The 23,851-nt window shown below is 64.3% G+C and overlaps 2 protein-coding genes and 1 long non-coding RNA gene across 6 annotated transcripts; 1 reads left to right on the top strand and 2 right to left on the bottom strand.

Moving 5' to 3' along the window:
• Positions 1–353: 353 nt before the first annotated feature.
• Positions 354–23,818, bottom strand: TSPAN4 (tetraspanin 4). 4 transcript variants are annotated; one of them, XM_010387117.2, is made up of 9 exons: positions 23,664–23,818; positions 19,334–19,433; positions 16,306–16,385; positions 4,662–4,853; positions 2,924–2,998; positions 1,830–1,931; positions 1,619–1,750; positions 1,448–1,531; positions 354–895 (listed from the first exon to the last, which is right to left on the bottom strand). In XM_010387117.2, exons 3-9 carry the CDS (start codon positions 16,366–16,368, stop codon positions 827–829), a joined length of 717 nt encoding a protein of 238 aa, XP_010385419.1. In that variant the 5' UTR covers positions 16,369–16,385; positions 19,334–19,433; positions 23,664–23,818; the 3' UTR covers positions 354–826. The 4 variants fall into 4 exon arrangements, with proteins under 4 accessions (XP_010385419.1, XP_010385508.1, XP_010385592.1 ...); XM_010387206.2 differs by lacking the exon at positions 23,664–23,818 and adding an exon at positions 22,415–22,534; XM_010387290.2 differs by lacking the exon at positions 23,664–23,818 and adding an exon at positions 22,210–22,252.
• Positions 1,925–4,665, top strand: LOC115893687. The gene is made up of 3 exons (XR_004053752.1): positions 1,925–2,619; positions 2,937–3,609; positions 4,399–4,665. It is a non-coding gene; the product is annotated as an uncharacterized LOC115893687 (long non-coding RNA).
• LOC115893686 (uncharacterized protein SPEM3-like) lies at positions 5,739–9,114 on the bottom strand. The gene is made up of 2 exons (XM_030918994.1): positions 8,043–9,114; positions 5,739–7,993 (listed from the first exon to the last, which is right to left on the bottom strand). The coding sequence occupies exons 1-2, from the start codon at positions 8,297–8,299 to the stop codon at positions 7,279–7,281; spliced, it is 972 nt and encodes a 323-aa protein (XP_030774854.1). The 5' UTR covers positions 8,300–9,114; the 3' UTR covers positions 5,739–7,278.
• Positions 23,819–23,851: the final 33 nt, after the last annotated feature.

Genomic DNA, 23,851 nt, shown 5'->3' with positions numbered 1-23,851 from the left:
CGCCACCAAACCTGGCTAATTTTTGTATTTTTAGTAGAGACAGGGTTTCAACATGTTGGCCAGGCTGGTCTCAAACTCCTGACCTCAAGTGATCCACCCACCTTGGCCTCCCAAAGGGATTACAGGTGTGAGCTACCGTGTCTGACCTCATCATCACTTCTTAGAGCTAATGTCACGATTTCCTTAAAACCAGAAGTCTGGAGAGTCCTCTGCAGGCGGCTCCCCCAGGCCTGTGCACCAGGTGACCCCACAGCCACAGGGCTCTGCCTAAGCCTCATGCCAGAGGCTGCCCTGCCCCAGGCCTGGGTGCCAGAAGGGAAGATGGGGTAGGGAAGGCAGACTAGCAGTAGACGCAAGGGCTGTGGCTCACACTTTATTAGGATGCACCAGGAGCCCCACGGGCCCACTGTGGAATGTAGGTAAGGGGTCCATGGCCCTGCCTGGAGCACCAGGACCAGTGGGGCCACTTCCAGGATGCCAAGCCCCTGTTCTTGCAGCCCCAACCCGTTTCCCGGGAGGCTGGGGGCCACAGGCTGGCCCCCGTGTGGACACTGCTTTGGAGAATGCGTAAATATAAAAAGTGCTGGAGACCGCCCCCCCGCCCTGGGTCCCATACCAGCATGTGGCCACCCCTCCCGGGGGGGTTTGGAGGCCTGGAAGCCACCTCAGCCAGGCCTTCCAGAAACACTGTTCCGGGGGCTCCGGGCACCTGTCCCTCCCTTCCTCCTCCCAGCATGGGGCAGAGCACCGAGGCTGGTGGTGGGAAAGGCAGCTGTGGGCACGGCCGTCTCCCTGTGGGCGTCCTTTAGGCAGAGAAGCGGGCAGCCTATGCGCAGTAGGTGTCTGCCTTGACCACCTGGCAGTACATGGTCATGGCGAAGGTCAGGCCTAGGATCTGTGGGGAGGGAGGAGGGCTGGGCACGGCAGCTCCATGGCCTCAGGCCTCAAGCCCAGAGCGGTCCCTGTCCTCAGCAGGTGCCCTGGCCCTGACCCCGGAGCAGGGGACACAGCGGTAGAGTCCTTCAGCTTCCTGGTGGCTCACACCCCCCACCCAACCCCTGCGGCTCAAGCCATAGCACCCTCCCCTGAGCCTTGCAAGCATGAGGACACCCAGGACTTCCTGGGGGCTGTGGAGTTTGGAGAGCAGGGGCCACAGGCACCAGGACCCCAGCTGCCACTCTCTACACACTGGCCAGTCCTGGGCCACCAACCAGCACAGACGGCCGCCAGCCTCCACCGCACACCAGCCTCTGCCTCTGTCCACTAGGAGGGAGCCCACCGTCCCCACAGGCCGTCCCTGCCCATCCCCCCGAACTCATCCTCCTGCTTTTGCCCCAGCCTCCCCTGATCATGGGTTCCTGGGGGCAAGGCCTTTGCTACTTTGTTCCCTGGGCTCAGAAGGCCCCAGCAAAGGGGTAGCAGGGAGTCTACAGTCCCCAGGCCATACCTGCACCAGTGCCGTGCACAGCCCAAAGACGCCCACAGCCAGCAGGTTCTCCTGGAGCCACACCTTCACCGTCTCGTAGCACGGCTGCAGGAGGCATGTCCTGCATGTCATGGAAGGGCCTGCCAGTCCCACCCTCTAGGCCCCCGCCAGCCCCCAGTGTGGGGGTCTCACCGCCTTCCACCAGGTGCCAGGTGCGTGCAGCCCGCAGCTCTCACTGAACTCCAGGCAGCAGGAGTCAGGTACCCGCGTGGCGTTGTACACCTCAAACCAGTCAGTGTAGTTGGAGACACCACAGCAGCGGAACTGGGGGACAAGCTCAGGTCGGGCTGAGGCGGGAGGGAAGGGGGCACCCGCTGACCCTGCCCACCTGCCCAGGACTCACGTCAGTCTGGATGATGCTCCAGGCGTTGGTGAGGCCCACGTTGCCCTGCGTGCCGTACAGGTGCAAGCCTTTCTTCAGGTCTTGCTGGGCGTACCTGTCAATCTGGGGGTGCGGGGGGATCAGCAGGGCCCCTCCCACTGTACCCCGCCTCCCTCATCCAGACCCCCTCGCTGGCCCCTAAGCCTGCACCTGGTCCTGAAGTGTCTCCTGCCCTTCCTAGCCCACCAAGCTGCAGACACACCAGCCCCATGTCCTCCCAGCAGCCCTGAGGCCCAGGGTCCCCACCTCCGGGCTTCCTCCCCAGGCTGGGGGAGGACCATGGGTCCTGGGGGGACAGAAGACAGGGATACAGGTGACTCCACGTGTCAGGACACGTGCAGCCGTGCTCTGTGAGCTGAAAGCCAGGAGCTATGAGTGTCAAGCCCACCCAGCACCCTGGCCACGGTCCCCAATATTCAGTGAGGACCCAGGGCATCCTGGAAAAGGGGCTGATTCCCGGGCCAGGGCAGGGAATGCAGGAGGAGCCTGGAGCGCCCTACAGTGCCAGGAAGTCAGGATGTGGCCCCAGAATGAAAAGTCTGTTGATGGGGGCACGTCAGGGGACCCAGCAGCCGACGGCAAGAGCTCCCCAGGGCCAAGGACGGACAGTGTGATTTACAAAACAAAGCAGTGTTGTGTTCTAGCTCAGAGTGCAGCCTCAATAGCCGTGACTTCATCCCAGTATAAACAAATGGCTGAATATATAAATGAGTGACCAAGAAGAGGCCGTTCTACAGAGCAGAACCCCACGGTGAGCAGCCAGGACGAGGCGCTGGGAGCAGACAGCCCGGGACGCTGTGTCGGGGGACGACCTAGGCGCGCCCTCCGGGTGGGGGAGCAGTGCCCTTGTGCCCCAGTCACCACAGAGCCACAGCACAGCCTCCCAGGGTTGGGGGTGCTTCCCCTCCAGGCCTGGTAAATCCACACCCGCTGTCTTGGCCGCCAGGGAGGGCAGATGGGGGGCCACTCTGTCCACACCGGGCCCACGGTGCTCCCTGGGAGTCAGGATGGAGCCCCCAGCCCTGCAGCTGGGCCTGCGGCTGAGGCAGCCATACCTTGTCCGTGTAGGCGAAGAAGAGGATGGCAATGGTGGCCTCCAGCAGGAACACCAGTAGCAGCAGCAGGAAGAACTGTGGAGGGGGCAGGCTCAGACAGGGACCTGCCAGGCCCCACGGCCTCCACCCCATAGCATGCCAGGGGCCAGGGCCACACACCTCATGGATACCTGGTGCTGCCAGGAAACCCCTGCCAGGCCCCCAATCCGAGACCCCAGAATGCCACCCCCACCTCAGAACCCTCAACCTCGGCCCCAGGTCCAGGGACTGTGACTGTCGTGTCCTGTTCAGCCCCTGAGTGTAGGGCCCCAGGCTGGCCTGGGCTCCCCTCCCCTGTCCCCATCCCTGGGGCAACCCAGACACCCCCAAGTGGGCACAAGTCCCTGTTCCCGAGGCTCTAGCCCCTGTCAGCTGGCTTCAGACACCTCCATCCGGGGGCCTGTGAGTGTCTGGCGAGTGCCTCGCGGGGTGCCTGTCACACCTGGGCTGCAGAGGCCCCTTCCACTCCCATGTCACAGCCCTCAGGGCAGCCAGGGTGGCTGATGCCCCCTCCAGCAAGACCACAGGCTGCAAGCCCCACCTCTGACCATACAAGCTTCCCCCTCCTGGCGGCAGCCCTGAAGCTCAGCCTGACCCCAGCCCTGCTGCTCCTCCATACAGAGGTCACTGACACCCGCAAGAGGAGGGTAGGCATGGACAGGGTGTGTCCAGGAACTGGGGGGCCCAGGCAGAGTGGGCGTGAGGCGTGAGTGGGGCAGACAGGGTCCTGGGCTAAGGACACAGGAGCCCCTCACCCCCAGGAGGTACCCAGGGTTCTGGTCCCAAGTCACCTGTGGGAAAGGGGGTAGGGCTTCTGTCCCTGCAGGCCTGGCGGGGCCCACACACAGCAGCTTCCTCAACTGTTGGAGGAGCTCCAAGCCCCAGCAGGGCTGCCACAGACCCCCACCGACTGCCTCCAGGGGCCTCTGGGCCCCAACGGATGCTGGGGAGGCTGAGAGATGTGGGGCTCACCCCCAGGAAGGGGCACGGAGGGGAGTGGGCTGGCTGAGGCGATCTAAGGGAGGCCCTACCCCATCCAGGGCTTCTCAGACAAAGAGGTGATCTGAAGCCTCATGATTTAGGACCTCAGCAGGCTGCAGACCTGCTTCGGGCCCACAGCCTCAGCCAGGCATATTAATCGGTAGCAAGCCTGTGTTGCCATCTAGGAGCCCTTTTCCTTTTTAATGATCTGTGATGAACATTTCCAAGGAGGATAAACATCCCTGCCTATAAGTCCATCCCTGAGGCGAGGTGGGGGCTGGGAGGGTCCCAGCAGACAGTCCCAGGGAGCTGAGAGACCAGGCCCTGGACAAGGAGCTGGGGAAGGGGCCACAGTGGGGGTGGGGTGGTCAGGAATGAGTCCTGGAGACCACAAGCCCGTGAAAGGCTGTGCATGCCTGTGCACACGTGTATGGGGCTGTGCCTGTGCTCACCAGGGCCAGTGTCCTGTCAAGAGAGGCTCCTGACAAGCTACAGCATGTTCTCGAGTGACCCCCGCCTCCGCCCCTACTCCACAAATCAGCCCCCAGCCCCAATGCAGCCTGGAAGACCCAACAGTGGCCACATTCCCACCCTGGAGGTCAGGCCCCAGAGGTGGTGCCCACATCTGGAGGTCCCTGCAGCAGACAAGGCCTGGGGACCACCGGAGCCCCACCCTGCATCGTCCCACCCGGAGCATCACCTGGACCCCGGCACTCACAGCGAGCAGGAGGCACTTGTTCTCCTTGATGGCGCCCAGGCAGCCCACGAAGCCGATGGCCATGACAAAGGCACCGGTGATGATGAGCAGGTTGGCAGCCGACAGGGATGGGAAGGAGGAGGACAGCGTGGCGAAGCTCCCCTGGGTGGCGGCCAGCCAGATGCCGACGCCCAGCACGCCACAGCCCCCCAGCTGGGGCACAGCAACATGAGAGACACAGACAGGGTGAGGCCCCAACACAAGCTCTGGACCCCAGAGCAGAGCCCGGCCCGCAAGCCAAGGCCACACTGCCTGCCAGCCTGAGGCAGAACCACCCGGAGTCCTGCTGAATCCCACGGCAGCCCTGGCGGGTGTCCAGGGCAGGCCAGTCTTTTCCCGACACCCTGGGTTGGCACCCCATCCCCAAACCCACAATCCATGGCCACAGTGGTGGGGGCTCCCTTGTGCCCCTGAAACTCCCTCTAGGAGGGATCTGCCCACCCCCAGGTCTGCAGCCAAAGGGGCGGGACCTTAGGCCCCAGGACGCAGCCTGCACACCCCCAACCCCACTTCACCCTCTGGTCTGCCCAGCACAGAAGCCCACTCCCCACCTGACAGGCCACTCCAGCCTTTCCAGACTGTGCTATCAGGGAGACCCAGCCCTGCCCTCACTCCGGGATGGGGCTTCCTGGCAGGTGGTCTCAGGATTCTGGTGCGCACTTCCCAAGAAGGTCTCTGTGATGTCCCCGGCTGTCCCCTGTCACTCATGGCAGGAGAAATGCTGATTCCCTCACACTTTGTCTCTCTCTCCTCTCTCCCCCTACCTTCCTCCCCTCTCCCCCTCCCTCCCTGTGTCCCTTCCTTCCTTCCTTTTCTTTCTTTCCTTTCTTTCTCTTTTTTTGGACATGGAGTCTCACTCTGTTGCCCAGGCTGGAGTGCAGTGGCGCCATCTCGGCTCACTGCAACCTCCTCCGCCTCCCAGGTTCAAGTGATTCTCCTGCCTCAGCCTCCCAAGTAGCTGGGACTACAGGCGTGCACCACCACACCTGGCTACCTTTTTGTATTTTTGGTAGAGACAGGGTTTCACCATGTTAGCCAGGATGGTCTCGATCTGACCTCGTGATCCGCCCGCCTTGGCCTCCCAAAGTGTTGAGATTATAGGCATGCGCCACTGTGCCCAGCCAAGTTATGATTTCTTACAGCCACACAGGCACTGGCGGGAACGGAGAAGGCAGGTCCCCCAGGAGCACCTCCCGCAGCCTCTGTAACCGCTGGAGCTCTTACTGTGTTTCCTAAGTGCTTGTTCTTATAAAAATCAATTAAAACAGGAAGAGGCGGGGGAGACGAGGGGGTCCTGCGCCCGGAGAGAGGGTGCTAGGCTGCCAGCTCAGCAAGGCCTCAAGGGAAGCAGGGGTCCTGTCGGACCCCCACCCTCAGACGCTGAGGCCTCGGGCTTGGGCCGTTTCAGGGGGAGACGGAAGATACGTTCCAGACCTGGGCACGGGGTAAGCAGTCACCGGAAAACGCTGACCAGCTCCTGGTCCGCAGTGTGGGCGCCCAGGCGGGTGGTGGGTAGACGTCCTGGGCTGCCGACGGTGGACTGGTTCTGGGGAAGGGCCACACAGCCCTGCGGGATCCCTGCCCCACCCGATCAGACGGGACTTGGGAGGAGGCTGGCAAAGCCACCCCTCTACCCGATGGAACCCCTCAGAGCACCCAGACCACAGGCTCTGGGGGTTCCCTGGGGGCTACCAGAAGCCCCAAGTCACCCCATAAAAGCCTCCCAAGCCCCAGTGGCAGACTCACACCCCACTTTCCAGACAGAAACCAAGGCTGGGAGATGAGCTGCTGGCCACCAGCAGCCGGCCCACCCCCACCCGCCACACCAGCTCGGTTCACGACAGGCCTGGGGCCTCCACCCTGGCAGGGCTCCCGCAGGCCCCATGGGCCCCAAGACTCTTGCCTCAGGGGGCCTGGGGGTGGGAGATGCCCCCTCCTCGTGTGCACGCTCCCCTGCCCCTCCCTGAGCAGTGCATCAGCCAGGCCAGGCTGCAGGTTGGAGACCGCCACCCTTTCACTGGCTGGCAGGCAGGCAGGAGCCTATGCTGGGGAGATGGGACGTGGCTCCCTGCCCAAGGCCGGCGTGGTCACTTGGTGGCCAGAGGTTCAGGCCAGGCCTCTCACTGGTGTCTTGGGTCCCTCTGGGCTCCTCAGGGTGAAATCCCCTCAAAGCAGAATCCCCCCTGCTGGGGCCCACAAGTCCCACACGTGCTCAGGCCGTCCTGGGGAGCATGCAGGCTGTCCTTCCCCGGCCTTCCCAAGGCAGCATCTCTGCTGAACGTTCACACCAGAATGCCGTCCGGAGGCTGCTGGCTCAGGGCCTGTCCTGGGAAGCCCTGCCGAGCCGCTGGCTCCTGGTGCCTGCTGAGCTCTGACACCCAAGCCCAGAGCCCCTCCCCAGCAGGCCAGGCACGGGACACAGGGGCGCTGGACAGACCGGGTGCAGGAAGACGGGTCACCCCTGTGCTCCTGGTGCCTGCTGAGCTCTGACACCCAAGCCCAGAGCCCCTCCCCAGCAGGCCAGGCACGGGATGCAGGGACGCAGGGGCGCTAGACAGACCGGGTGCAGGAAGACGGGTCACCCCTGTGCTCTGGGCCCCAGGATTCGGAGTACCAAGGCAGGGGCTAACTTGCTGGCTCTGACCACACAGCCCCTCATGGCTCCAGGGGTGCTGCTAAGGAGCCAATAGGAGACCTGGGCAGAGTGCCCAGCCTGGGTGTTGCTTCTGAGCAAACCCAGCTCCAGAAGCAGCTTAGGGGGAGAGGGGAGGCTTCCTAGGAGACCAGGAAAAGGCTTGGGGATGGGAGCCAGCACAGCCTGGCAGAGGGCGGCCCAGAGATGCACCAGGGGAGGGATGCATGAGCCTGGGGCATGTGTGAGCCGGGGTGCCTGTGAGAGGGGGTGTGTTAGCAGGGGTGCATGTGAGCTGGGGTACAAGAGGGGGTGCGTGTGGGCCCGGGGTGCATGTGAGCCGAGGTGCATGGGGGCCAGGGAGCGTGTGAGCCGGGGTGCGTGTGAGCTGAGGTGCATGGGGACCAGGGAGCGTGTGAGCCGGGGTGCATGTGAGCCAGGGTGTGTGTGGGCCAGGATGCCTGTGAGCTGGGGTGCGAGTCGGGATGGGTGTGAGCTGGGGTGCATGTGACCCCAGAGATGTATGTGAGCCAGGGGGGCTGTGTGAGCCGGGGTGCGTGTGAGCAGGGGTACATCTGCGCCAGAGTGCGTGGGAGCCAGGGTGCATGTGAGCAGGGATGCATGTGGGCCAGGATGCTTGTTGGCCAGGATGCGTAGGAGCCTGGGGTGCATGTGGGCCAGGATGCTTGTTGGCCAGGATGCGGAGGAGCCTGGGGTGCATGTGAATGGGGGTGCATGTAAGCAGGGGTGCATGTGAGCCGGGGTGCGTGGGAGCTTGGGGTGTGTGGGAACCAGGGTGCGTGTGAGTGGGGATGCATGGGAACTGGGGTGCATATGAGCAGGGTGCATGGGAGCCTGGGGTGCATGGAAACCGGGGTGCTTGTGAGCGGGGTGTGTGAGCCAGGGTGGATGTGTCTGGAGTGTGCAGGACCAGAGGCCAGCTCTGTGGCACAAGTGCCGGGGACATCCCTAATTAAGAGAATCTGTCCTCACAAGGAGCACCGGGCTTGGGCCACAACCCCAGGATGGGCAGGGTCTGCCAACTCTACAGAGATGCCCCCACTTCCTGGGGGACCTGGCCCTGCTACGGGATGCACCAGCAGCTGGGGGACGGGCTATAGAGGGTGCCGACTGCTAACTCAGCACCCCCACCCACGCATCTTTGGAGAGGTGTCCCTTGTAACATCCTGGACCACGGGAGAGGCCTGGAGGCAACGGCTCACTCAGTGCTCCCTCCAGACCGTTGGGCACAAGGACATGCGCACCAGGTACAGACCAGTTCAGACAAGGCCGTGTGGAACTGAGGGGCATTCCTGAGGAGCACACAGGAACCCCAGCCTGCCCCTGGGCTGTCCCCATGTTCTCCCACAGTTCCCAGGTTTCATGGAGGGGCAGACAGGGCACCACACATGGCCTGACATGGTCACTGCCCCAAGAACTGGGCGAAGAAGGGATATGGCCCTGGGTCCAGATCACCAGGTGATGAGGGCAGAAGGTCAGAGGGAAACGAGAGGCCCCAGAAGAAGAGATGGCCATCGCCAGCTCAGAGCATATCCTGGCCTCAAGCACCAAGCAACCCCGCAAGTTGCATTCCAGGCTAAAATGCCCAGGCTGGGGGGTGAAGGTCCCTGAACTTAGGGGAGGTGCTGGCGCAACAGAGAAAACTGTCATTTAAAACCCAAACTGGGGCCGGGCGCGGTGGCTTACACCTGTAATCCCAGCACTTTGGGAGGGTGAGGTGGGTGGATCACGAATTCAGGAGATCGAGACCATTCTGGCTAACACGGTGAAACCCCGTCTGTACTAAAAATACAAAAAATTAGCTTGGCGCTGTGGCAGGCGCCTGTAGTCCCAGCTACTTGGGAGGCTGAGGCAGGAGAACGGCGTGAACCCAGGAGGCAGAGCTTGCAGTGAGCCGAGACAGTGCCACTGCACTCCAGCCTGGGCGACAGAGACTCAGTCTCAAAAAAAAAAAAAAAACCAAACTGCCTGCACCGTCCGCCTCTGCCTTCCAAGGACGGCAGACCTCTCCTGTCAGCAGGAAAATAAGCAGTTCCGAGCTCCCCTCGCCCCAAGGGGATGCATCGAAGGGCACAGGGAGGACGTGTGCAGAGTGACTGGTGCCAAGCCAGGTGTGGGACACCCCCGTTCCACGGGGGCTGGGCAGGAAGGGGCCCTACACCTCCAGCCCTGGACCCCTTCCACAATGGCCCCAGCCCTGGTGGGAACTGATTTCCCTAATTAACACTCCACGAAACATCCTTCACCTCCACCCGAGACGGCAGGAAAGACCCACCCACTCGCTGTCACCAGACGGGTTCGGTCACACACACTGTGGCAGACAGCCCACATTGCCACAGACGCCTCACACCATCACACGTGGCCACACACGCACAGTCTTGCCCTGCGACCCAGCGTCCCCGAGGCCCCAGCGTGCTGCACCTGCACGCTAGTAGACCGACACAGATAAAGCGTGTGCACGTGGTTAATAAAATTACCTGCAATTCTGAAAGTGTTTCTGTGTGTGCAGCTTTTAAAACATTTTGGCAGGAAAATTATAGCCTCAAAGTGCAAGAGAAAATGCACCCCATTTGCTTGTAGACAGAACATCAAAGGCAGGATGAGCAGGGCTGAGGCCAGGAGGGCCAGGTCCCTCTGGTCAAATGCAGCCAGAGGGGAAGCAGCTGGGGGTGTGGCTGGCAGCCTGCGTACCCTACCAGGGTCCCACCCAGCATCTGGGCCTGGCCCGGAAACCAGAGGAACTCCATCCCCATCCCCAACCACTCAATACAAATAGGAACAGGCTGAAAACCTCTCTCCCTCACTGCTGCCCCCACCAGGCCAGACACAAGCTCAGGTGGGAGGCTGACCCCGCCCCATGACAGATGGGAGAGGAACCCTGGATGGCAGCTGAGGGAACAGCCCAGGCGAGCGGCTGCATCCCAGACCTCTTCACCTCGAGTCAGCGGTGCCTGGGGCCCGTCCTTCTCCCAGGCATCAGCTCACACTGTCCGCTGCCCAGAACCTGTCCCCAGTACCTGCCTGAGACCATCTCTGGCCAATGTCCGTCCAGCACACCTGGCCCCAGGCTCAGTCCATCAGACACTTGCTCACCCTGATCTTCAGCAGCAACTGATGGCTCAGCCCAAGACTAGGAGCCCAAGAGGCTCGGGGGGCCGTCCCCCAGCACTGAGCGTGTGCAGGTGCTGCTGAGGCCTGTGCATTCTCCGCTCTGCCCTTCTTTTCTGGTCTGGATAGCCCACCTGAGCCTCTTGGGCAGGTGCTGGGGGACGGCCCCCTTGAGCCTCCTGGAGGCCTCAGGCCGGGGTGCAGTCACTGCAGTCCATGGAGTGTGCTCCCTCTAGGCCCGCGGGGGCTGCGCTGACCGGCTGCCCATCCTCAGCCCACTGCCCCTCCGGCCACGTGTCTTTGTGTGGCAGATGGCTGGGCTGCCAGCCACGTCCTTGGAATAGGATGGGGGGGCTGAGTCCCCGCAGGAGCCAGGGCTCTGTCCAGAGACAGAGATGCTGGCAGCCAGCACAGCCTCAGGACCCTCTGGGCTGGCAGGAACATCCCATCATGGCTGGGATGCTGGTTTCCAGGGATTACAAGTCTGTCCACTTACAACGTGTGGTTCACTGTGATTTGTTTCCTTAAAGCTGTGGGTCCCGAGCAACATCCTGTTTCCACACCCCCATCTGTCCTCTGTTCCCTCACCCCTGAACCCCTCACCCTTCCCCCAGGGCCCACAGATGAGGAGACCAGCCCCACCCAGTGAGCAAGGCCCATCCTGAGGCCAGTGTCCAAGGCAGGGAGAGCGGAATAGCCCTCGTCGGGGGCACCTGCCCAGGGTGCCAATGCTGGGTCCTGCAGGGTGAGTAGGAGTTTGCTGGAGGGCGGGGAGGAATCCAGGAGGAGACTGTGACCCAGCAGGGCTGTGGGTGCAGCAGGGCTGTGTAGGAGCTGCAAGGAGGCAGGCCGGCCATCACCAGGCCAGGGCCACCGCTCACATGACACAGGTGCGGCTGGGAGCCCAGGCCCCCACGCTCACTCCCGTCCCCCTGCGTGGGCCTCCTGACTTCTCTGCCTGCCCCCTGCAGCCCTGAGCTGCCAATGCCACATCTCTGCCCCCGGGGAGAGCCCACTCCACACCAAGGCCCAGCCTGCCTGCCCTGCCACCAGCTGAGACCTGGAACCTGCAGAGGTCCATGGTGCCAGGCCTGTGTCACCAGGTGGACAAGTCTGACCTACCCCCAACAGCACCAGAGCTACCTGGAGCCCGCAGCTGGGCAGGCAGCGTCCCCCAACCGACCGCTGCTGCTCCCCACCCACAGGGAGCGACACACTTCCCAAGGCTCAGACACACTGTGGTTGCTGGCATCAGGGCCTTCCTTCAGAAATGGATGTTGGGAGTTCGCCGCCATCCCCACCCCAAAGGCTGGCCTGGGATGTTAAACACCTCAGAGAGGCCTGGGAGCTGGAGGCAGAGCCCTCTGCCACCCTTGGGGACACTGTGCTGCCCAGAGGCCAGCGCAGGCGGGCCCGCCATGGCATCTGCCAGACATCGCCTCAGCTCATCCCAGGGGAGGGGAAGCCAAGGACTGCCCCCGCTGCACCCCTCCACCAGGCTCACTGCCGATCTCAGAGCAGAGGCCCCAAGCGCAGCCAGGACCTTCCTTTGGGACAACAAGAGAGTGGGCAGTCAGGCTGAGGGGCCCCCACACATCCAGGGTTGACAGCCCAAGCAGGACAGAGTCAGGACAGTCCCCGTGTCCCCTCCAGGCTGGGGCCCTGGACCACCTGGCTCCGACACACTGCCCACCTGGGGTGTCTCCCTGGGGGTCAGTGCAGGTGGCAAGGGGTTGACGGGCCTCCCACATTTCCACTCACCCCCCGGGTCAGGCCAGCACCTGGGGACCTCATCCTGTACTGCCCCACATGGCACAGATGAGAAAATGAGGCCCCAAGGAGGGCAGGACCTGCCCGGCGTCCCACAGTGGGAGACAGGACTCCGACCGCCACCCCGGCCCCCCAGACGGGCCCTAACCACACAGTGCAGAGAGGGCCTGAGCTTCTGCTGAGCTCCTGGTGCTGGAGCGGGGAGAGGAAAGGGAGCAGCACCCACCCTGAGAAGCAGCGTCGGGAAGGAGCCGAGGCCAGGCGGGCAGGAGGACAGCCCTTGGTGGTGGCACCTTGCTAAGGAGCTCAGCCGCCTCCACCCCTGACCGGCAGGAAGAGCAGGCCCCGTCCTCTCCCCTCCGCCCCTGGGACCTCCACTTCCATTAAGGGAAGAGCGTTGCTGGCAGAGGTTGAGCTGACGAGGCAGCACAGAGGCCTGAAGGTAGGGGTCCCGGGGCAGCAGAGCCCCCATGCCCTCACTACTGCTGACCTGTGTCTGTGTCGGCACCTGCCTGGACCCAGGACACCTTGCTCAGGCTCACGGGCCCTGCACCCACCTTCCCCCAGAATGGGGCTCCCAGGAGACTCCCAGGCCCCATCACAGGCAGCTAACCCTGTGCAGGGAGGGCTCAAAGGCAGGCTCAGTGGCTGTGCCCCAGTGGAGCTGCCGTCACCAGGTGGGGCTCCTATTTGCTGAAGGCAGGCAGTGTGTCCCCAGATGTCCATGGGGCTAGGAGTTGGCACCACTGCTCTAAACTCTGAAGGCCCCACCGGGTGCCCCACCACCAAGCCAGGACACATCCTACCTCCCCACCCTGGCTGCCCCAGGAGCCCTCTCCACTCCACCCAAAGCTGGAGGCTCTGAGTATAGACCCTTGCGAGCAGCCCTACCCTACCAGACCCCAACAAAGATGCCTGCCCCGGAAATCCAAACCAACGCTGTAAAGAAATATGTCAATCAGTCTTCTGGAGCGAGCCCCTTCCTTTCCTGCCTCAAGTAGGCCCCGAGGCTGTCCCAGGCCCAGTTAGTGACTGTGGTCTCAGCCAGGGGCCCAGCCTGACCATGGGTGTGGAGGGGGGCTCAGGTCTGGACCCAAAGAGACCTTGGAAGCCAGGAGTACTGTCAGGGCCTTGGAGGGTCTGCATTTGGAAGAAGGGGGGTTTTGAGAAGAGCATGAAGACAAAGGGAGGAGAGAGAGGTGCCAGGCTGGGGTTGAGGGCACAGGAGAGCAAAGCTAAGGGGCAGGCAGGCACGGTGGGGGCAGAGGGAAGCTGCAGAACTGTCACTGCATCCTGACCGCTGCACAGGAGCCAGGCACAGGTGCTCCACTCTCAGCCCCCCAACTCCTCCCAGTGCCACAGGACCCCTCATCCTGGCCACACCTGTACCACTTACAGGGCTCAGCCCCTGCCTCCACACCCACAGCCACACCCAGGACGGGCACAGCCCCCCAGTCACACACAACTTTCCTCACCCCGTCCCGGCTCCCACCACTGCCCATGGCTCTGGTCACTGGCTGCCCACTGGGGCTCCCCCATGCTCTCCCCACAGGCCCAGCAAGACTCCGGCAGCAGGGGGTCAGGACAGACACACATGGGCTCTTGGGGTCCCACCAGGGGAATGCCCCTCCCACCACCTTAACCCCTGAGTTTCACTCCTGAGATGGAGGAAATGATTCTGAGGAGGAAAGGGCCGGTTCTGTCCCCCGGTAGGACAGATGAGTAGGAAATGCAAAAGCCCTACTACAGGGAGCTGGCACCCCCAAAAGGAAAGGAGGCCTGGGGAAGGGGCACTAGGCCTGACTCCCGAAATAACCTCACGCCAGGAGGAGGGGGCTTAGCTCACAGTGACTCAGGGCACAGCAGGTGCGGACGTCAGCCCAGGACAGACTCTCCTGACAAAACCCCCACCCATTCTTACTTCCCCTGCCCTGCTCCCACCCTCAGACCCCCACTGGGCACCAGCCCAGGGTTGGGGGCGTCAAGGCTGGTGTATGAGGCCAGTGGGGCTCCAGTTTGCTGGACTGGGCAGCAGGTGGTGATTGAATAATAAAAAATAATTGGGGCCGGTCACGGTGGCTCACGCCTGTAATCCCAGCACTTTGGGAGGCAGAGACGGTGGATCATGAGGACAGGAGTTCAAGACCAGCCTGACCAACATAGTGAAATCCCGTCTCTACTAAAAATACAGAAATTAGCCGGGCGTGGTAATGTACATCTGTAATCCCAGTTACTTGGGAGGCTGAGGTGGGAGAATCGCTTGAACCCCAGAGGCGGAAGGTTGCAGTGAGCCGAGATCACGCTGCTTCACTCCAGGTGACACAGCAAGACTTCATTTCAAAAAATAAAAATAAAAAAGAGAGAACTGGATTTTCCAGCCCAGAACAGGGTCCCAGGAGGGTTCCTGGTGTGTTCCTTCCCAGGTTGAGGACGGTGGAGTGTGTCTGCCAGCGGCAGAAATGGAGGCCTCTTTGGGGTTCACAGAGCAAAGAGAGGTCCACCTGGGGTCTTCCATGAAGGTGGGCTGCTCTCAGGGCAGAGAGATCCCCCCCCAGGACCCTATTCTCTCTTCCTGAAGGCAGGTGTCCAGGCCACGGAGGAGGGGAGGGGGGTGGACAGAGGAGAGGGCTTCCCCTCCCCGGACCTGCCTGCCTGCCGGGCCCCCACACCCACTGCCCTTCAGTCATTCGGCCCCGTCCCCCATCACAGAAACACTCTGGTCACTCAGCCACCTGCAGCCCACCCCCCACACCCACCAGCTCCAGCCCACACCCATGTCTCCCACCACCCCTACCTCCAAGGCACCCCTCAGGCCTGGGCGTCACCCCTTCAAGAGCCTCTTGCAGAAAACAAACCCTTGGGGTGACTCCTTCTGGAGGTGGATGTCTGGAGCAGGAGGCTCCTTGGGTCACACCTGGCTGGCAACCCAGGCTGGCTGTCCCTCCCAGGACCCCCCCAGCCCCCACCCCAAGCTGGTGAGAGAAGGAGCCAGGGCTCAGGAGGGGAGAAGTGGGAAGGCGGACCCAGGCTTCTGGGTACTTGGCCCCAGCTGGATCTCATGCAGATGGACAGCCTCCTGAAGCCCAGAGCCCAGGCAGAAGCTGAGGCCACACCCCTGACTCCCAACTGCAGGAGCTGGTTCAGGAATTAAGGATAGGGCACAGAATGACCTTGGCATCACTTCACCTCCCCCAGCCCAGCCAGCAAAGCCCCAGGCCCGGCCCAGGTCATCCTTGGCCACCCCCAACTCCAGTTGCCCTCCACAGGGGCCAGGAACAGGACAGGGCCGCGGCTCCTGGCCAGGTGGGAGTCCTGCCCCACCTCCTAATGACTTGGGGCTGGGGTGGAACCTTATCCTCCCTCTACTTCAGCTCTGCTCCGCCCAGCACACAGGGCCCACCTTGGACACCACTCCAGGTCTGAGCACACCTGACACCACCTCGGCAAAAGTTAGGGAAGCCTCTGCTGCCGGAGGCGCGGGAAAGCCAGGGTCTGCCGCGAGCACTCATGGCCCACGGCCCTGCTCAGTGTCCGGGATTCCCTTCCGCAGCGCCTCCCGGCGACTGGGGAACCTTGGCGGCAGCCGGCTCAACCCCTCGGAAGTGAGTCCCTTGGCCGGCGGGCAGGTCGCCTGCCTGGAGGGGCGGGGCCCAGGTAAGGATGCCAGCTGCACCGAGGAGGGGGCGGGCCCAGGGGAGGCACCGGGGCCCCGCGCAAAACTGGCCACGACCGGGACTCGAATCCCGACCCTAGGGGAGGCGCAGTGCCCGGGTGGCCCTGCCCGGCGCGCACGTGTGCAACGTGTCCCGTCCCATCAAGAGAGGAGAGGAGAGGGGGCCGGGGCGTGGGGCAGCCTCTCGGAGTGCAGGGGTCAGACCCAGTGATGGCGAAAACCTTCCCCACCCGCCCAGTCCAGCCCCCAGCCGGAGCAGCGGTCTTGGGTCCTCCTGGACCATCCCCCAACCGCACCCAACGCCCGGCTGGGGCAGCGACTCCGGCCTCCCAGACCCCGCGACCCGCCGCGGCAGGGACCCCGGGTCTTTCCCGGGCACCCACCCCGGCCCCAGTACTCACCCAGAAGAGCAGGTTGAAGGCGAACATGAGATACTTGACGGCCTGGAGGCAGGCGCGCGCCATGCCGCAGCGCTTCAGCTCTAGGAGGAAGATGAAGGAGAGGTCCAGGTAGAAGACCACGTACTTGTTGCCCTTGGGCGACGTGTAGCGCGCCTGGGCCGCCTTGGGGCCGGGATTCGCGTGCAGGCCGAAGAAGGCGCCCCCGGCGTCCCCGCCTCCCGCGCGCCCGTACAGGCTGCTGTAGCGCCGGAAGGGGCCGCCGCGCGCGAAGCCCGGCTCCTTGCCCTCCGGAGAGGGGCTGCGCCGGTACGTGGACTCGTCCGTGCTGGAGCGGCGCATCTCGCCCGGGTGTGCCGGGGCCGCCGCTCAGCGCCCCACGCCCGCCGCCCCGGAAACCCCCATCCCGCCGGCCAGTGCCTGCTCCGGCCCCGCTCCCGCTCCCGGTCTGGCCCCCGCGGTGGCAGCGGGACGCGCGGATCCGCACGGACCCCGGCTGCGGGACCCCGACACCTGCCCAGCCCGCGCGCTGCGGCCCCCGCGCCCCGCGACCTCGCGCGCCCCGCCCCGCGCCCTCCCAGCCAATCCCCGGCGGCTCCGCCCACGCGCGGACCCCCTCCCCTCCTCCCGCACCGCCCGGCAAACCCCAGCGCTCCGCCCGGGCCGACCAATCGCAGACCCCGGCAACGCACCAGCCGCGACCCCGGCCCCTCCGCCCGCGCCGGCGCCCCAGCCCTCCCCGCCTTGCACGCGCGGCAGGAAGATGCTCGTGAAGGGCGCCTGAGGGGACTGGGGGCCGGGGCCGGGACTTGGGGATGAGACCTGGGCAGCTCTTGGCCCGCGAGCGACGCCCGCAGCCCTTCCCCCCACGGTACCTCGCCTGGACCCCGGCCCCGGGTCGGGCTTGGAGACCTCTGACCACGCGAACAATACGCAAAGCACTACGCAAATGGAGGGTGACCCCGCTACTGTCTGGTGGCAACTTGGGGCGGCCCCGCCCCGGGCGCTTTGGGAAGCCCTGGGTGCCGGCGGGGGGGCGCGGGTTGGGTCAGCCTGCAGTGCATGGAGCGGGTGCCGTTGAGTCTTTGACTATACGAGAGGTTCCACAACGCAGAAGAGCGCAGGTGTGATTGCTGAGACATCCCCCCCACCAGGCAGCCCCGCGGGAGGCTGGCAGCCCCAGGCCAGACCCAGAGCGTTCCAGGTGGGCACGGCTCGGCCTCCGCCCCGTGTAGTCCCCAAGGCGGGAGCGGGGCCGGCTTCAAGGACAGTTGCTCGCACCCACTCCAGCTGGCTTGATGCTCTGCTGTTCCCGTCTTGAAATTCTTGATACTTTTTAAACAAGAGGCCCAGAATTTCATTTTCTTCAAGCCCAGGCTGGAAGTCAGCCTGTAAGAGACCTCACCCCGCCCCCGACAGGTACAGACATACTGGCCCCGTGCGCAGATGTGCCTGCACTCCTGGGTGTCATCACGCCGGGTGCGCACACGCCTCCCACAGCCGGAGATGGGGACAGAGGCCCCCAGCTGTGCCCCGCAGCCTACCCCACGTCTCTGAAGCCCCAGCACCACTGCAGGGCACAAGGGCCCTACGGTGTTGGGAAGACACCAGCATGTGACCCAGATTCCTGGCAGGTGACATGAAGCCCAGAGGTGGGGAATGAGGAAGGGAAGGAGGAAGAGGAGGGAGAGACCGCTAAGGGAGGGCAAGGGGTGCTCCATGGCAGGGCTGGCCATCTCTGGAGGCCTGGGTCCTCCTGGAGTAACTGATGTGGGAGCTGGCAGGTCTGGGGAGGACTGCAGTGGGAGACCTGGGTGCCCAGGGAGGTCCTGCACCTCTGCCCACCCCTGAGGACCTGCCCCAAGCCTCTGCTGCCCCCCAAGGGCTCTGTAGAGAACTGCAGCCCAAGCCCCAGGGCAGCACCCCATGCCCAGGTCCTCGCTGGGGGAAGGGGACAGGGGGACCCCTGAACAGGAGGCTAGTCTGGAGGTCCCCTGAAGGCCCACACGGCCATCCTGGCGCTTCCCATGGCCCCTACCCTGTCCTTCCCCTGAGGGTTCTTTGGTGGGTCTGGGCCCCAGGAATGGGTCAGAACGGAGGCCACGCATCGGGGCCCAGCAGAGACCCCAGGAACCCTGGGACCCCGACCGTGACAGAAACACCCGCAGCTCTCCCCAGAGAGCAGATGACGCCCGGCCCCCTTCCCTCAACCATGCAGGTACAACCCGAGGGCAGACACTCAGCCGTGGGCAGCGCCTCCAGGGAGCTCGCATGTGACCTGGGCAGTGCTCAGAGCACCTAGTAGTGGACCAGGCAAGGGGAGGTACCACGGGGACCTGGGAGGACCCCAGGCTGACTGGGAGAAGCCAGACCCCAGCTGCAGTCAAAAACACCACCTGAACCACCCCAAGGAGAACATCTGCTGCCAGGCTAGCCAGTGGCACCCCTGCCCCATCTCTCCTGCATCCCTCTGTGGCTGGGGCTGGAAGGAGAAGTGGCGGGCAAGGCTCGAGGGTCCCACGCAGGTGGGAGGGCAAAGGGAGAGCTGGTCTGGGTGCCTGCACTGAGCCCAGCACCCAGGATGCAGTCCCAGTGCCCCCGAAGACCCCTGCCACCCCCTTTCCCATCTACAAAGCCCTGCACACATCACCCAGGTGAGCAGATGAGGCCTATTCAAGAAGACATCAAAAACCTCAAACAAGACCACCGAGGGCCAGTAGGGGCAGGGCCTGGGCTTGCTGCTGTTGCCAAGTTCAGGATTCACACTGGGTTGCTCAGACACAGGCAGGGGCCCGGGCAAGGCCACAGGGTCAGAACTCAGTCGGGGAGGGTCCTTCCTCAACACCCAGCCAGGGTGTTCTGGGACCCTGTCTCCAAAGTCCAGCCCCCCTTCACGGGAGCTCCGATTACACACTCAGGTGTGTTGTCAAAGTGTCCGGCTGGCAAGGCCCCTGGGCCGGCAAAGTGAGACCCAGAGGCAAGCCCACTGCTGCCCGCCACAACCATCCAGCCCCGCCGGGCTGTGACATACCTGGGCTGGCCACAGGAAAGAGGCCAGGCGCTGCTCAGGGTCCCTGAAGGCTGACCAGTGGGCAGGCAGGCGGTGGGTGCGACCAAGGCAGCCCCAAGCTCTGCGGAAGGAAAGATGGGCAGAGTGGAGCCCTGGCTTCCACCCTCAGCACAGCCAGAGATGCTCCTAGACAAGGGCAGGGAACCCCCACCTGGGGCCAGGTCCCTACAGGGCAGAGGGACAGTCGGGGGTGGGCAGGGGATACACCACCAGACTCGGGGGCAAAGACCACTGAGGAGTAGCCCCAACCAGGAGAGCTTTGAATCAGTGACTGAAATCACCAAATTCTGCCCGTTCAGGCCTCTGAGACAGCCAGGCAGGGACATAGGCTCACTCACAGAGACATGGTGTGCAGAGAACACATGTTCAAAGACATATACTCACAGCACAGGGACATGCAGAGACACAGGCCAAGGCACACGCTTGCACCCACACAGACACGCAGCAGTGCCTCCCTGCTGGGGTCCCAGACCCCTGGACCAGCCTGCTGTCTGCTTCCTGCCAGGCACGAGCACTCCCACCCCACCCTGCCTTGGGCTCTGAGCAGATACCCCAGCTCAGGAAGGGGGCCTCGTGCCCTCCCCATGGAGCTGTCAGCAAGGCCCCTCAAGGCCCTCCTCCACCATGGGTTGGGGAGTCTGTCCTCCTCCTGGCACTCATGGATTTCTGGCCAGGGAGAGGCCCCAAACTCACCTGGGCAGCCAAACGCAGTGCCCACCACTCCCTGCCCTGCTGGCTCCACCCCGCAACACCTCGCCCCAAATACCCGGCTCTCTGGAGTGAGCTAACTGTCCGTCCAGTAGCCCGAGGGCAGGAGGGAACCACAGAGGTTCCAACCCAACCCTGGCTGAGCGAGGGCCCCAAGACAGACACCCAGAGCTCTGCAGGTTGGAAAAGCCCGGGGGACTGAGCTGCAAGGAGACCTCAGACACCCACGAGGGGCCTGCCCACGTGACAGAACAGCCTGTCTGCAGTAGCCTGGGTGCCAGGCCAGTGGAGCGGCCTCTCTGAGCCCCAGCAGCAGCTCAGTCCTGGCCCAGCCCAGAGCCCGGGGTCTCCACATGGCCCAGCAGGGGCAGCTCAGGACAGATAGCAGAGCCAAGCCCACACACCCTGACTCCCCAGGCTCACAGGCTCTGAGGTAGCTTTGAGGAAGCAGGGAGGCCCGCCAACACAAACAGCTTACGCTGTGGGCTTCCTGGCTGCCTCAGCCCCTGCGGGGCCCCAGTGCCTGTCCCAGGCCCTCACCCTGGGCGGGGGGTCCCAAGCAAGCTAGCACCCCCTCGTGCACACAAGGAGCAGGGACTGGGGGCTGCACATAGAGTCTGGGTGGGACCAGGCCTCTCCCACCCAAACCTGAGCCCTGGAGGCTGGAGACAACACTCTGATCCCCCCACCAGCCCCAGGGGAGGGACAGACAGTCCAGAGGTTCCCCAGTCTTTCCTCTGAGGACCACCGAGGCCAACCCCACACTCCAGGCCTTCCCTGTAACCCTCCCCTGCACTGTTGGGTATTTCTCTGCTGGGAGTTGGGGGTGAACGCAACACACTTAGGATCCTGGGTGGGGGGCACCTTCCCACAACCCCCAGGCTCCAGGAGCAGCCACACCTCAGGTGCCATCCCACCACAGCCCTGGCCCTGACCCGTGCAACCTAGACCCCTTCAGAACAGTCTGGGGGGCACATCAGGCCTGGGCAGCTGCGTGGCAGGCAGGGACATCCCCAAATGCCACCAGCCCAGGCATGTGAGTGGTTAGGCTGGGGCCGGTTCAGCCTTCAGCCCATCTACAGAGCCCACTGCTCAAAATGCCGGTCTCCCAGGACTGCAGGGAGGACACGGATGTCGTGGGTATGGTGGGTAGTGGCCTTGGCTGTGTGCACCGCTGAGGTGTCCGGCTCGTGTGCTCGTGACGCCGTGTGCACCCACCCCACCCCACAACATCCTCAGGATGAGCACACATCTGTCCCAGGCATGGACAGGGCCAGAGGGCACAGGTGTGGGGGCGAGGCTGGGGACACACACCATGATCACCCTCTCCCAGCCAAAGGCCATGCCCAGTCTCAGGGGCAGGAGGGATGCAGCCCTCCTGGTGGGCAGTTTCTGGTCCCACCTGAGCTTCACAGATAGGGGAACACAGGCTGTGATCCCAGACCAGAGTGCAAGTTCAGCTGAATCCCAGCCAGAGGGCAGCCCGTGCTCCGCCCCCAGCCCTCCGAGTCCCGTGGCTGGCCTGTTTCCAGGGCAACACCCGGGGTGGGAGGGGCTCAGCAGCTAAAACTTCAATCATGGGTTTCCCCTGGTCACTTGCCCTGAAGTGACCCCTCCTCTAGCAGGAAGTGCTTGGGGGAGCCCACCCTCCGCTCCCTGTGCCCAGTCCTGACCACAGGAGGCTCCACAACGCCCCCTTCTACAAAACCAGTGCCTCGCCCTCCTGGCCCCATCCCAGGCCCTCCGGAGAAGCCAGGCCGAGTCCGTACCAACACTCCACACCCAGGAGAGAGAGGCCCCCACCCGCCCCTGCTGGCCAGCACAGTGCCCTGCCCCCCCACCAGGCTGCCTCCCACCCCCGCTAGCCTGAGGAGGGCCGGGCCCAGGCCCCAGGCTGTTCCGCCCCACAGGCTCTCAGGGGGACGCACCAGCCAGGGCTGAGGCAGCCCCAGGCTCCCCATGGTCCTCAGGTATAACCCAGTCAGGGCTGAGGACAGGCCTGGGCTCCCCAGGAGCCTCCGCACACATGTGGTGGGGATTCGGGGGAGGTGCACAGAGCCTGAGGCTGGGGGCAGTCTCCAGGTCTCAGGGGCTCTGCTAGGAAATGGAGGGATAGGAAGCGTACACACTTGGAATTTCAAGAATGTCAGCTCGGCCCAAGCCAGGATTTGGAAGGCAGCTTACTCTCCCCGCCCCGTGCTCCGAGTAAACAACTCCTGCAGGCAGGAACAGGGGCAGGACAGGCCCTGGACCCTCCTCCAGGAAGTCTCCGGGCCCCCACCCACTCCCCAGGGCCCACCCTGCTAACATCCCGGACCCCCCTGCCTCCCTCACCTCCACAGCCACCAGCAGCCTCTGCAGCTGAGCCTGGCTCTGATCCCAGGCCACCGTTACTCACGGCCCCTGTCCTACCCCTCTGCCCAGAGCAGGATGTGCGTCCACTCATCCTGGGGGGAGGGGGTCAGGGAAGGGAAGTGGCCTCCGCTCGTGGCCCTGCATGTGGCTGGGTGAGGTATGACAAATGCCACTGGGGAAGCTGCCCAGGGCCCTGGCCAGGGTGGGAGCAGAAATCCCAAGTGTGCAGTGGATCTGGCCAGCACCACTCTGGACCCAGAAAACCCTTCATTCTCCTCCCCTGCAACTAAGGCAGACCCAGCATTGCCCTGAGAAAGCGGCAGCTGATGCCTGGAACCCAGCACAGGTCCCACCCCAGCTGGAAGCCCCAGCCCAGAGCCCCCTCATGGGTGCCACTTTGCAGCCCACCCACTCCCCACAGCCCACCTCGTACCTCCAAGGAGTCTTCTTTGCCTCCTACTGCTACACCGACCCCCCATTTCCTCACCCCCACCCCAGGGGCACAGCAAGAAGGGTGCTGGTGCCAGCCCCCCCGCACTCCATCCGAGAGACACGGGCTCCCCGACCCTCGTCCTCCGTAGGCCCTGAGCTCCAGGGCAAAGCAGAGCTGCGGCCTTCAGCGGGTCCTGCCAGTGCAGCCTCCGGGAGTCTGCCCAGGGGTCCCCTATGCCGGGGTCTTCAAGGTTCAATTCGAAGAGCACCTCTTCCACGACGCCCTTCCCGTCCTCCCTATCAGGCCCCCTCTCCCCGTGCTCAGAGGCGCGTCTCAGCGTCGGGACGGCGAGCAGCCCAGCAGAGCCGGGACCGGGGAGGGCGCACCCCGACCCCTTCCTGGGAAGGAGCAGAAAGAACGCGGACAAGAGCCTGGGGCGGGGAGCAGCCGGCGGGGGCCGTAACTGCGCGGCCGAGGCCAGGGCGGCGCCCCTAGGGGCTGGGCCGCGTCCAGAATGGGACCCCCGAACTCGGCACCGAGAGCCCCGGACACCCCGCGGGTAGAGGCGGAGAGACCCACTACCCGGCGGGGCCAAGAAGAGCAGCAGGAAGACCCACCCCGGTCCCCGCCCGCCCTCTCCCCAAGCTCCCGCGCCGGACCCCACTTGTTGCTGCGTGTCGGTTCTGGGCTCGAACTCGGCGCGCCCCGCTCGCGTCCGGCTCCAGCCGCTCCCGGTCGGACACCTCGGGCCGCGAGACCCTGGCCGCACGCCCCCACGACCCCCGGGCGCTGTACCTGCGCCTTCGCCTCCCGCTCGCTTCGTCCGCTCCCGCCGCGCAGCTGTCAGTCAAGCGGACACGAGAAACGCGAACCGCCGCCGCGGCTTTCGGCCCTGCTCAGACGCCGTAGCTCCGGGACGCACCAAGATGGTGGGCGGGGGTGTGTCGTCTGTTGCTGCCGCGGCCGCGCAGGCCCAGGAGCCC

Source organism: Rhinopithecus roxellana, chromosome 15 (assembly GCF_007565055.1).
Source record: "Rhinopithecus roxellana isolate Shanxi Qingling chromosome 15, ASM756505v1, whole genome shotgun sequence".
NCBI lineage: Eukaryota > Metazoa > Chordata > Mammalia > Primates > Cercopithecidae > Rhinopithecus > Rhinopithecus roxellana.
The sequence above is the reverse complement of the archived record's forward strand: the minus strand, read 5'-3'. Positions and strand labels throughout refer to the sequence as shown.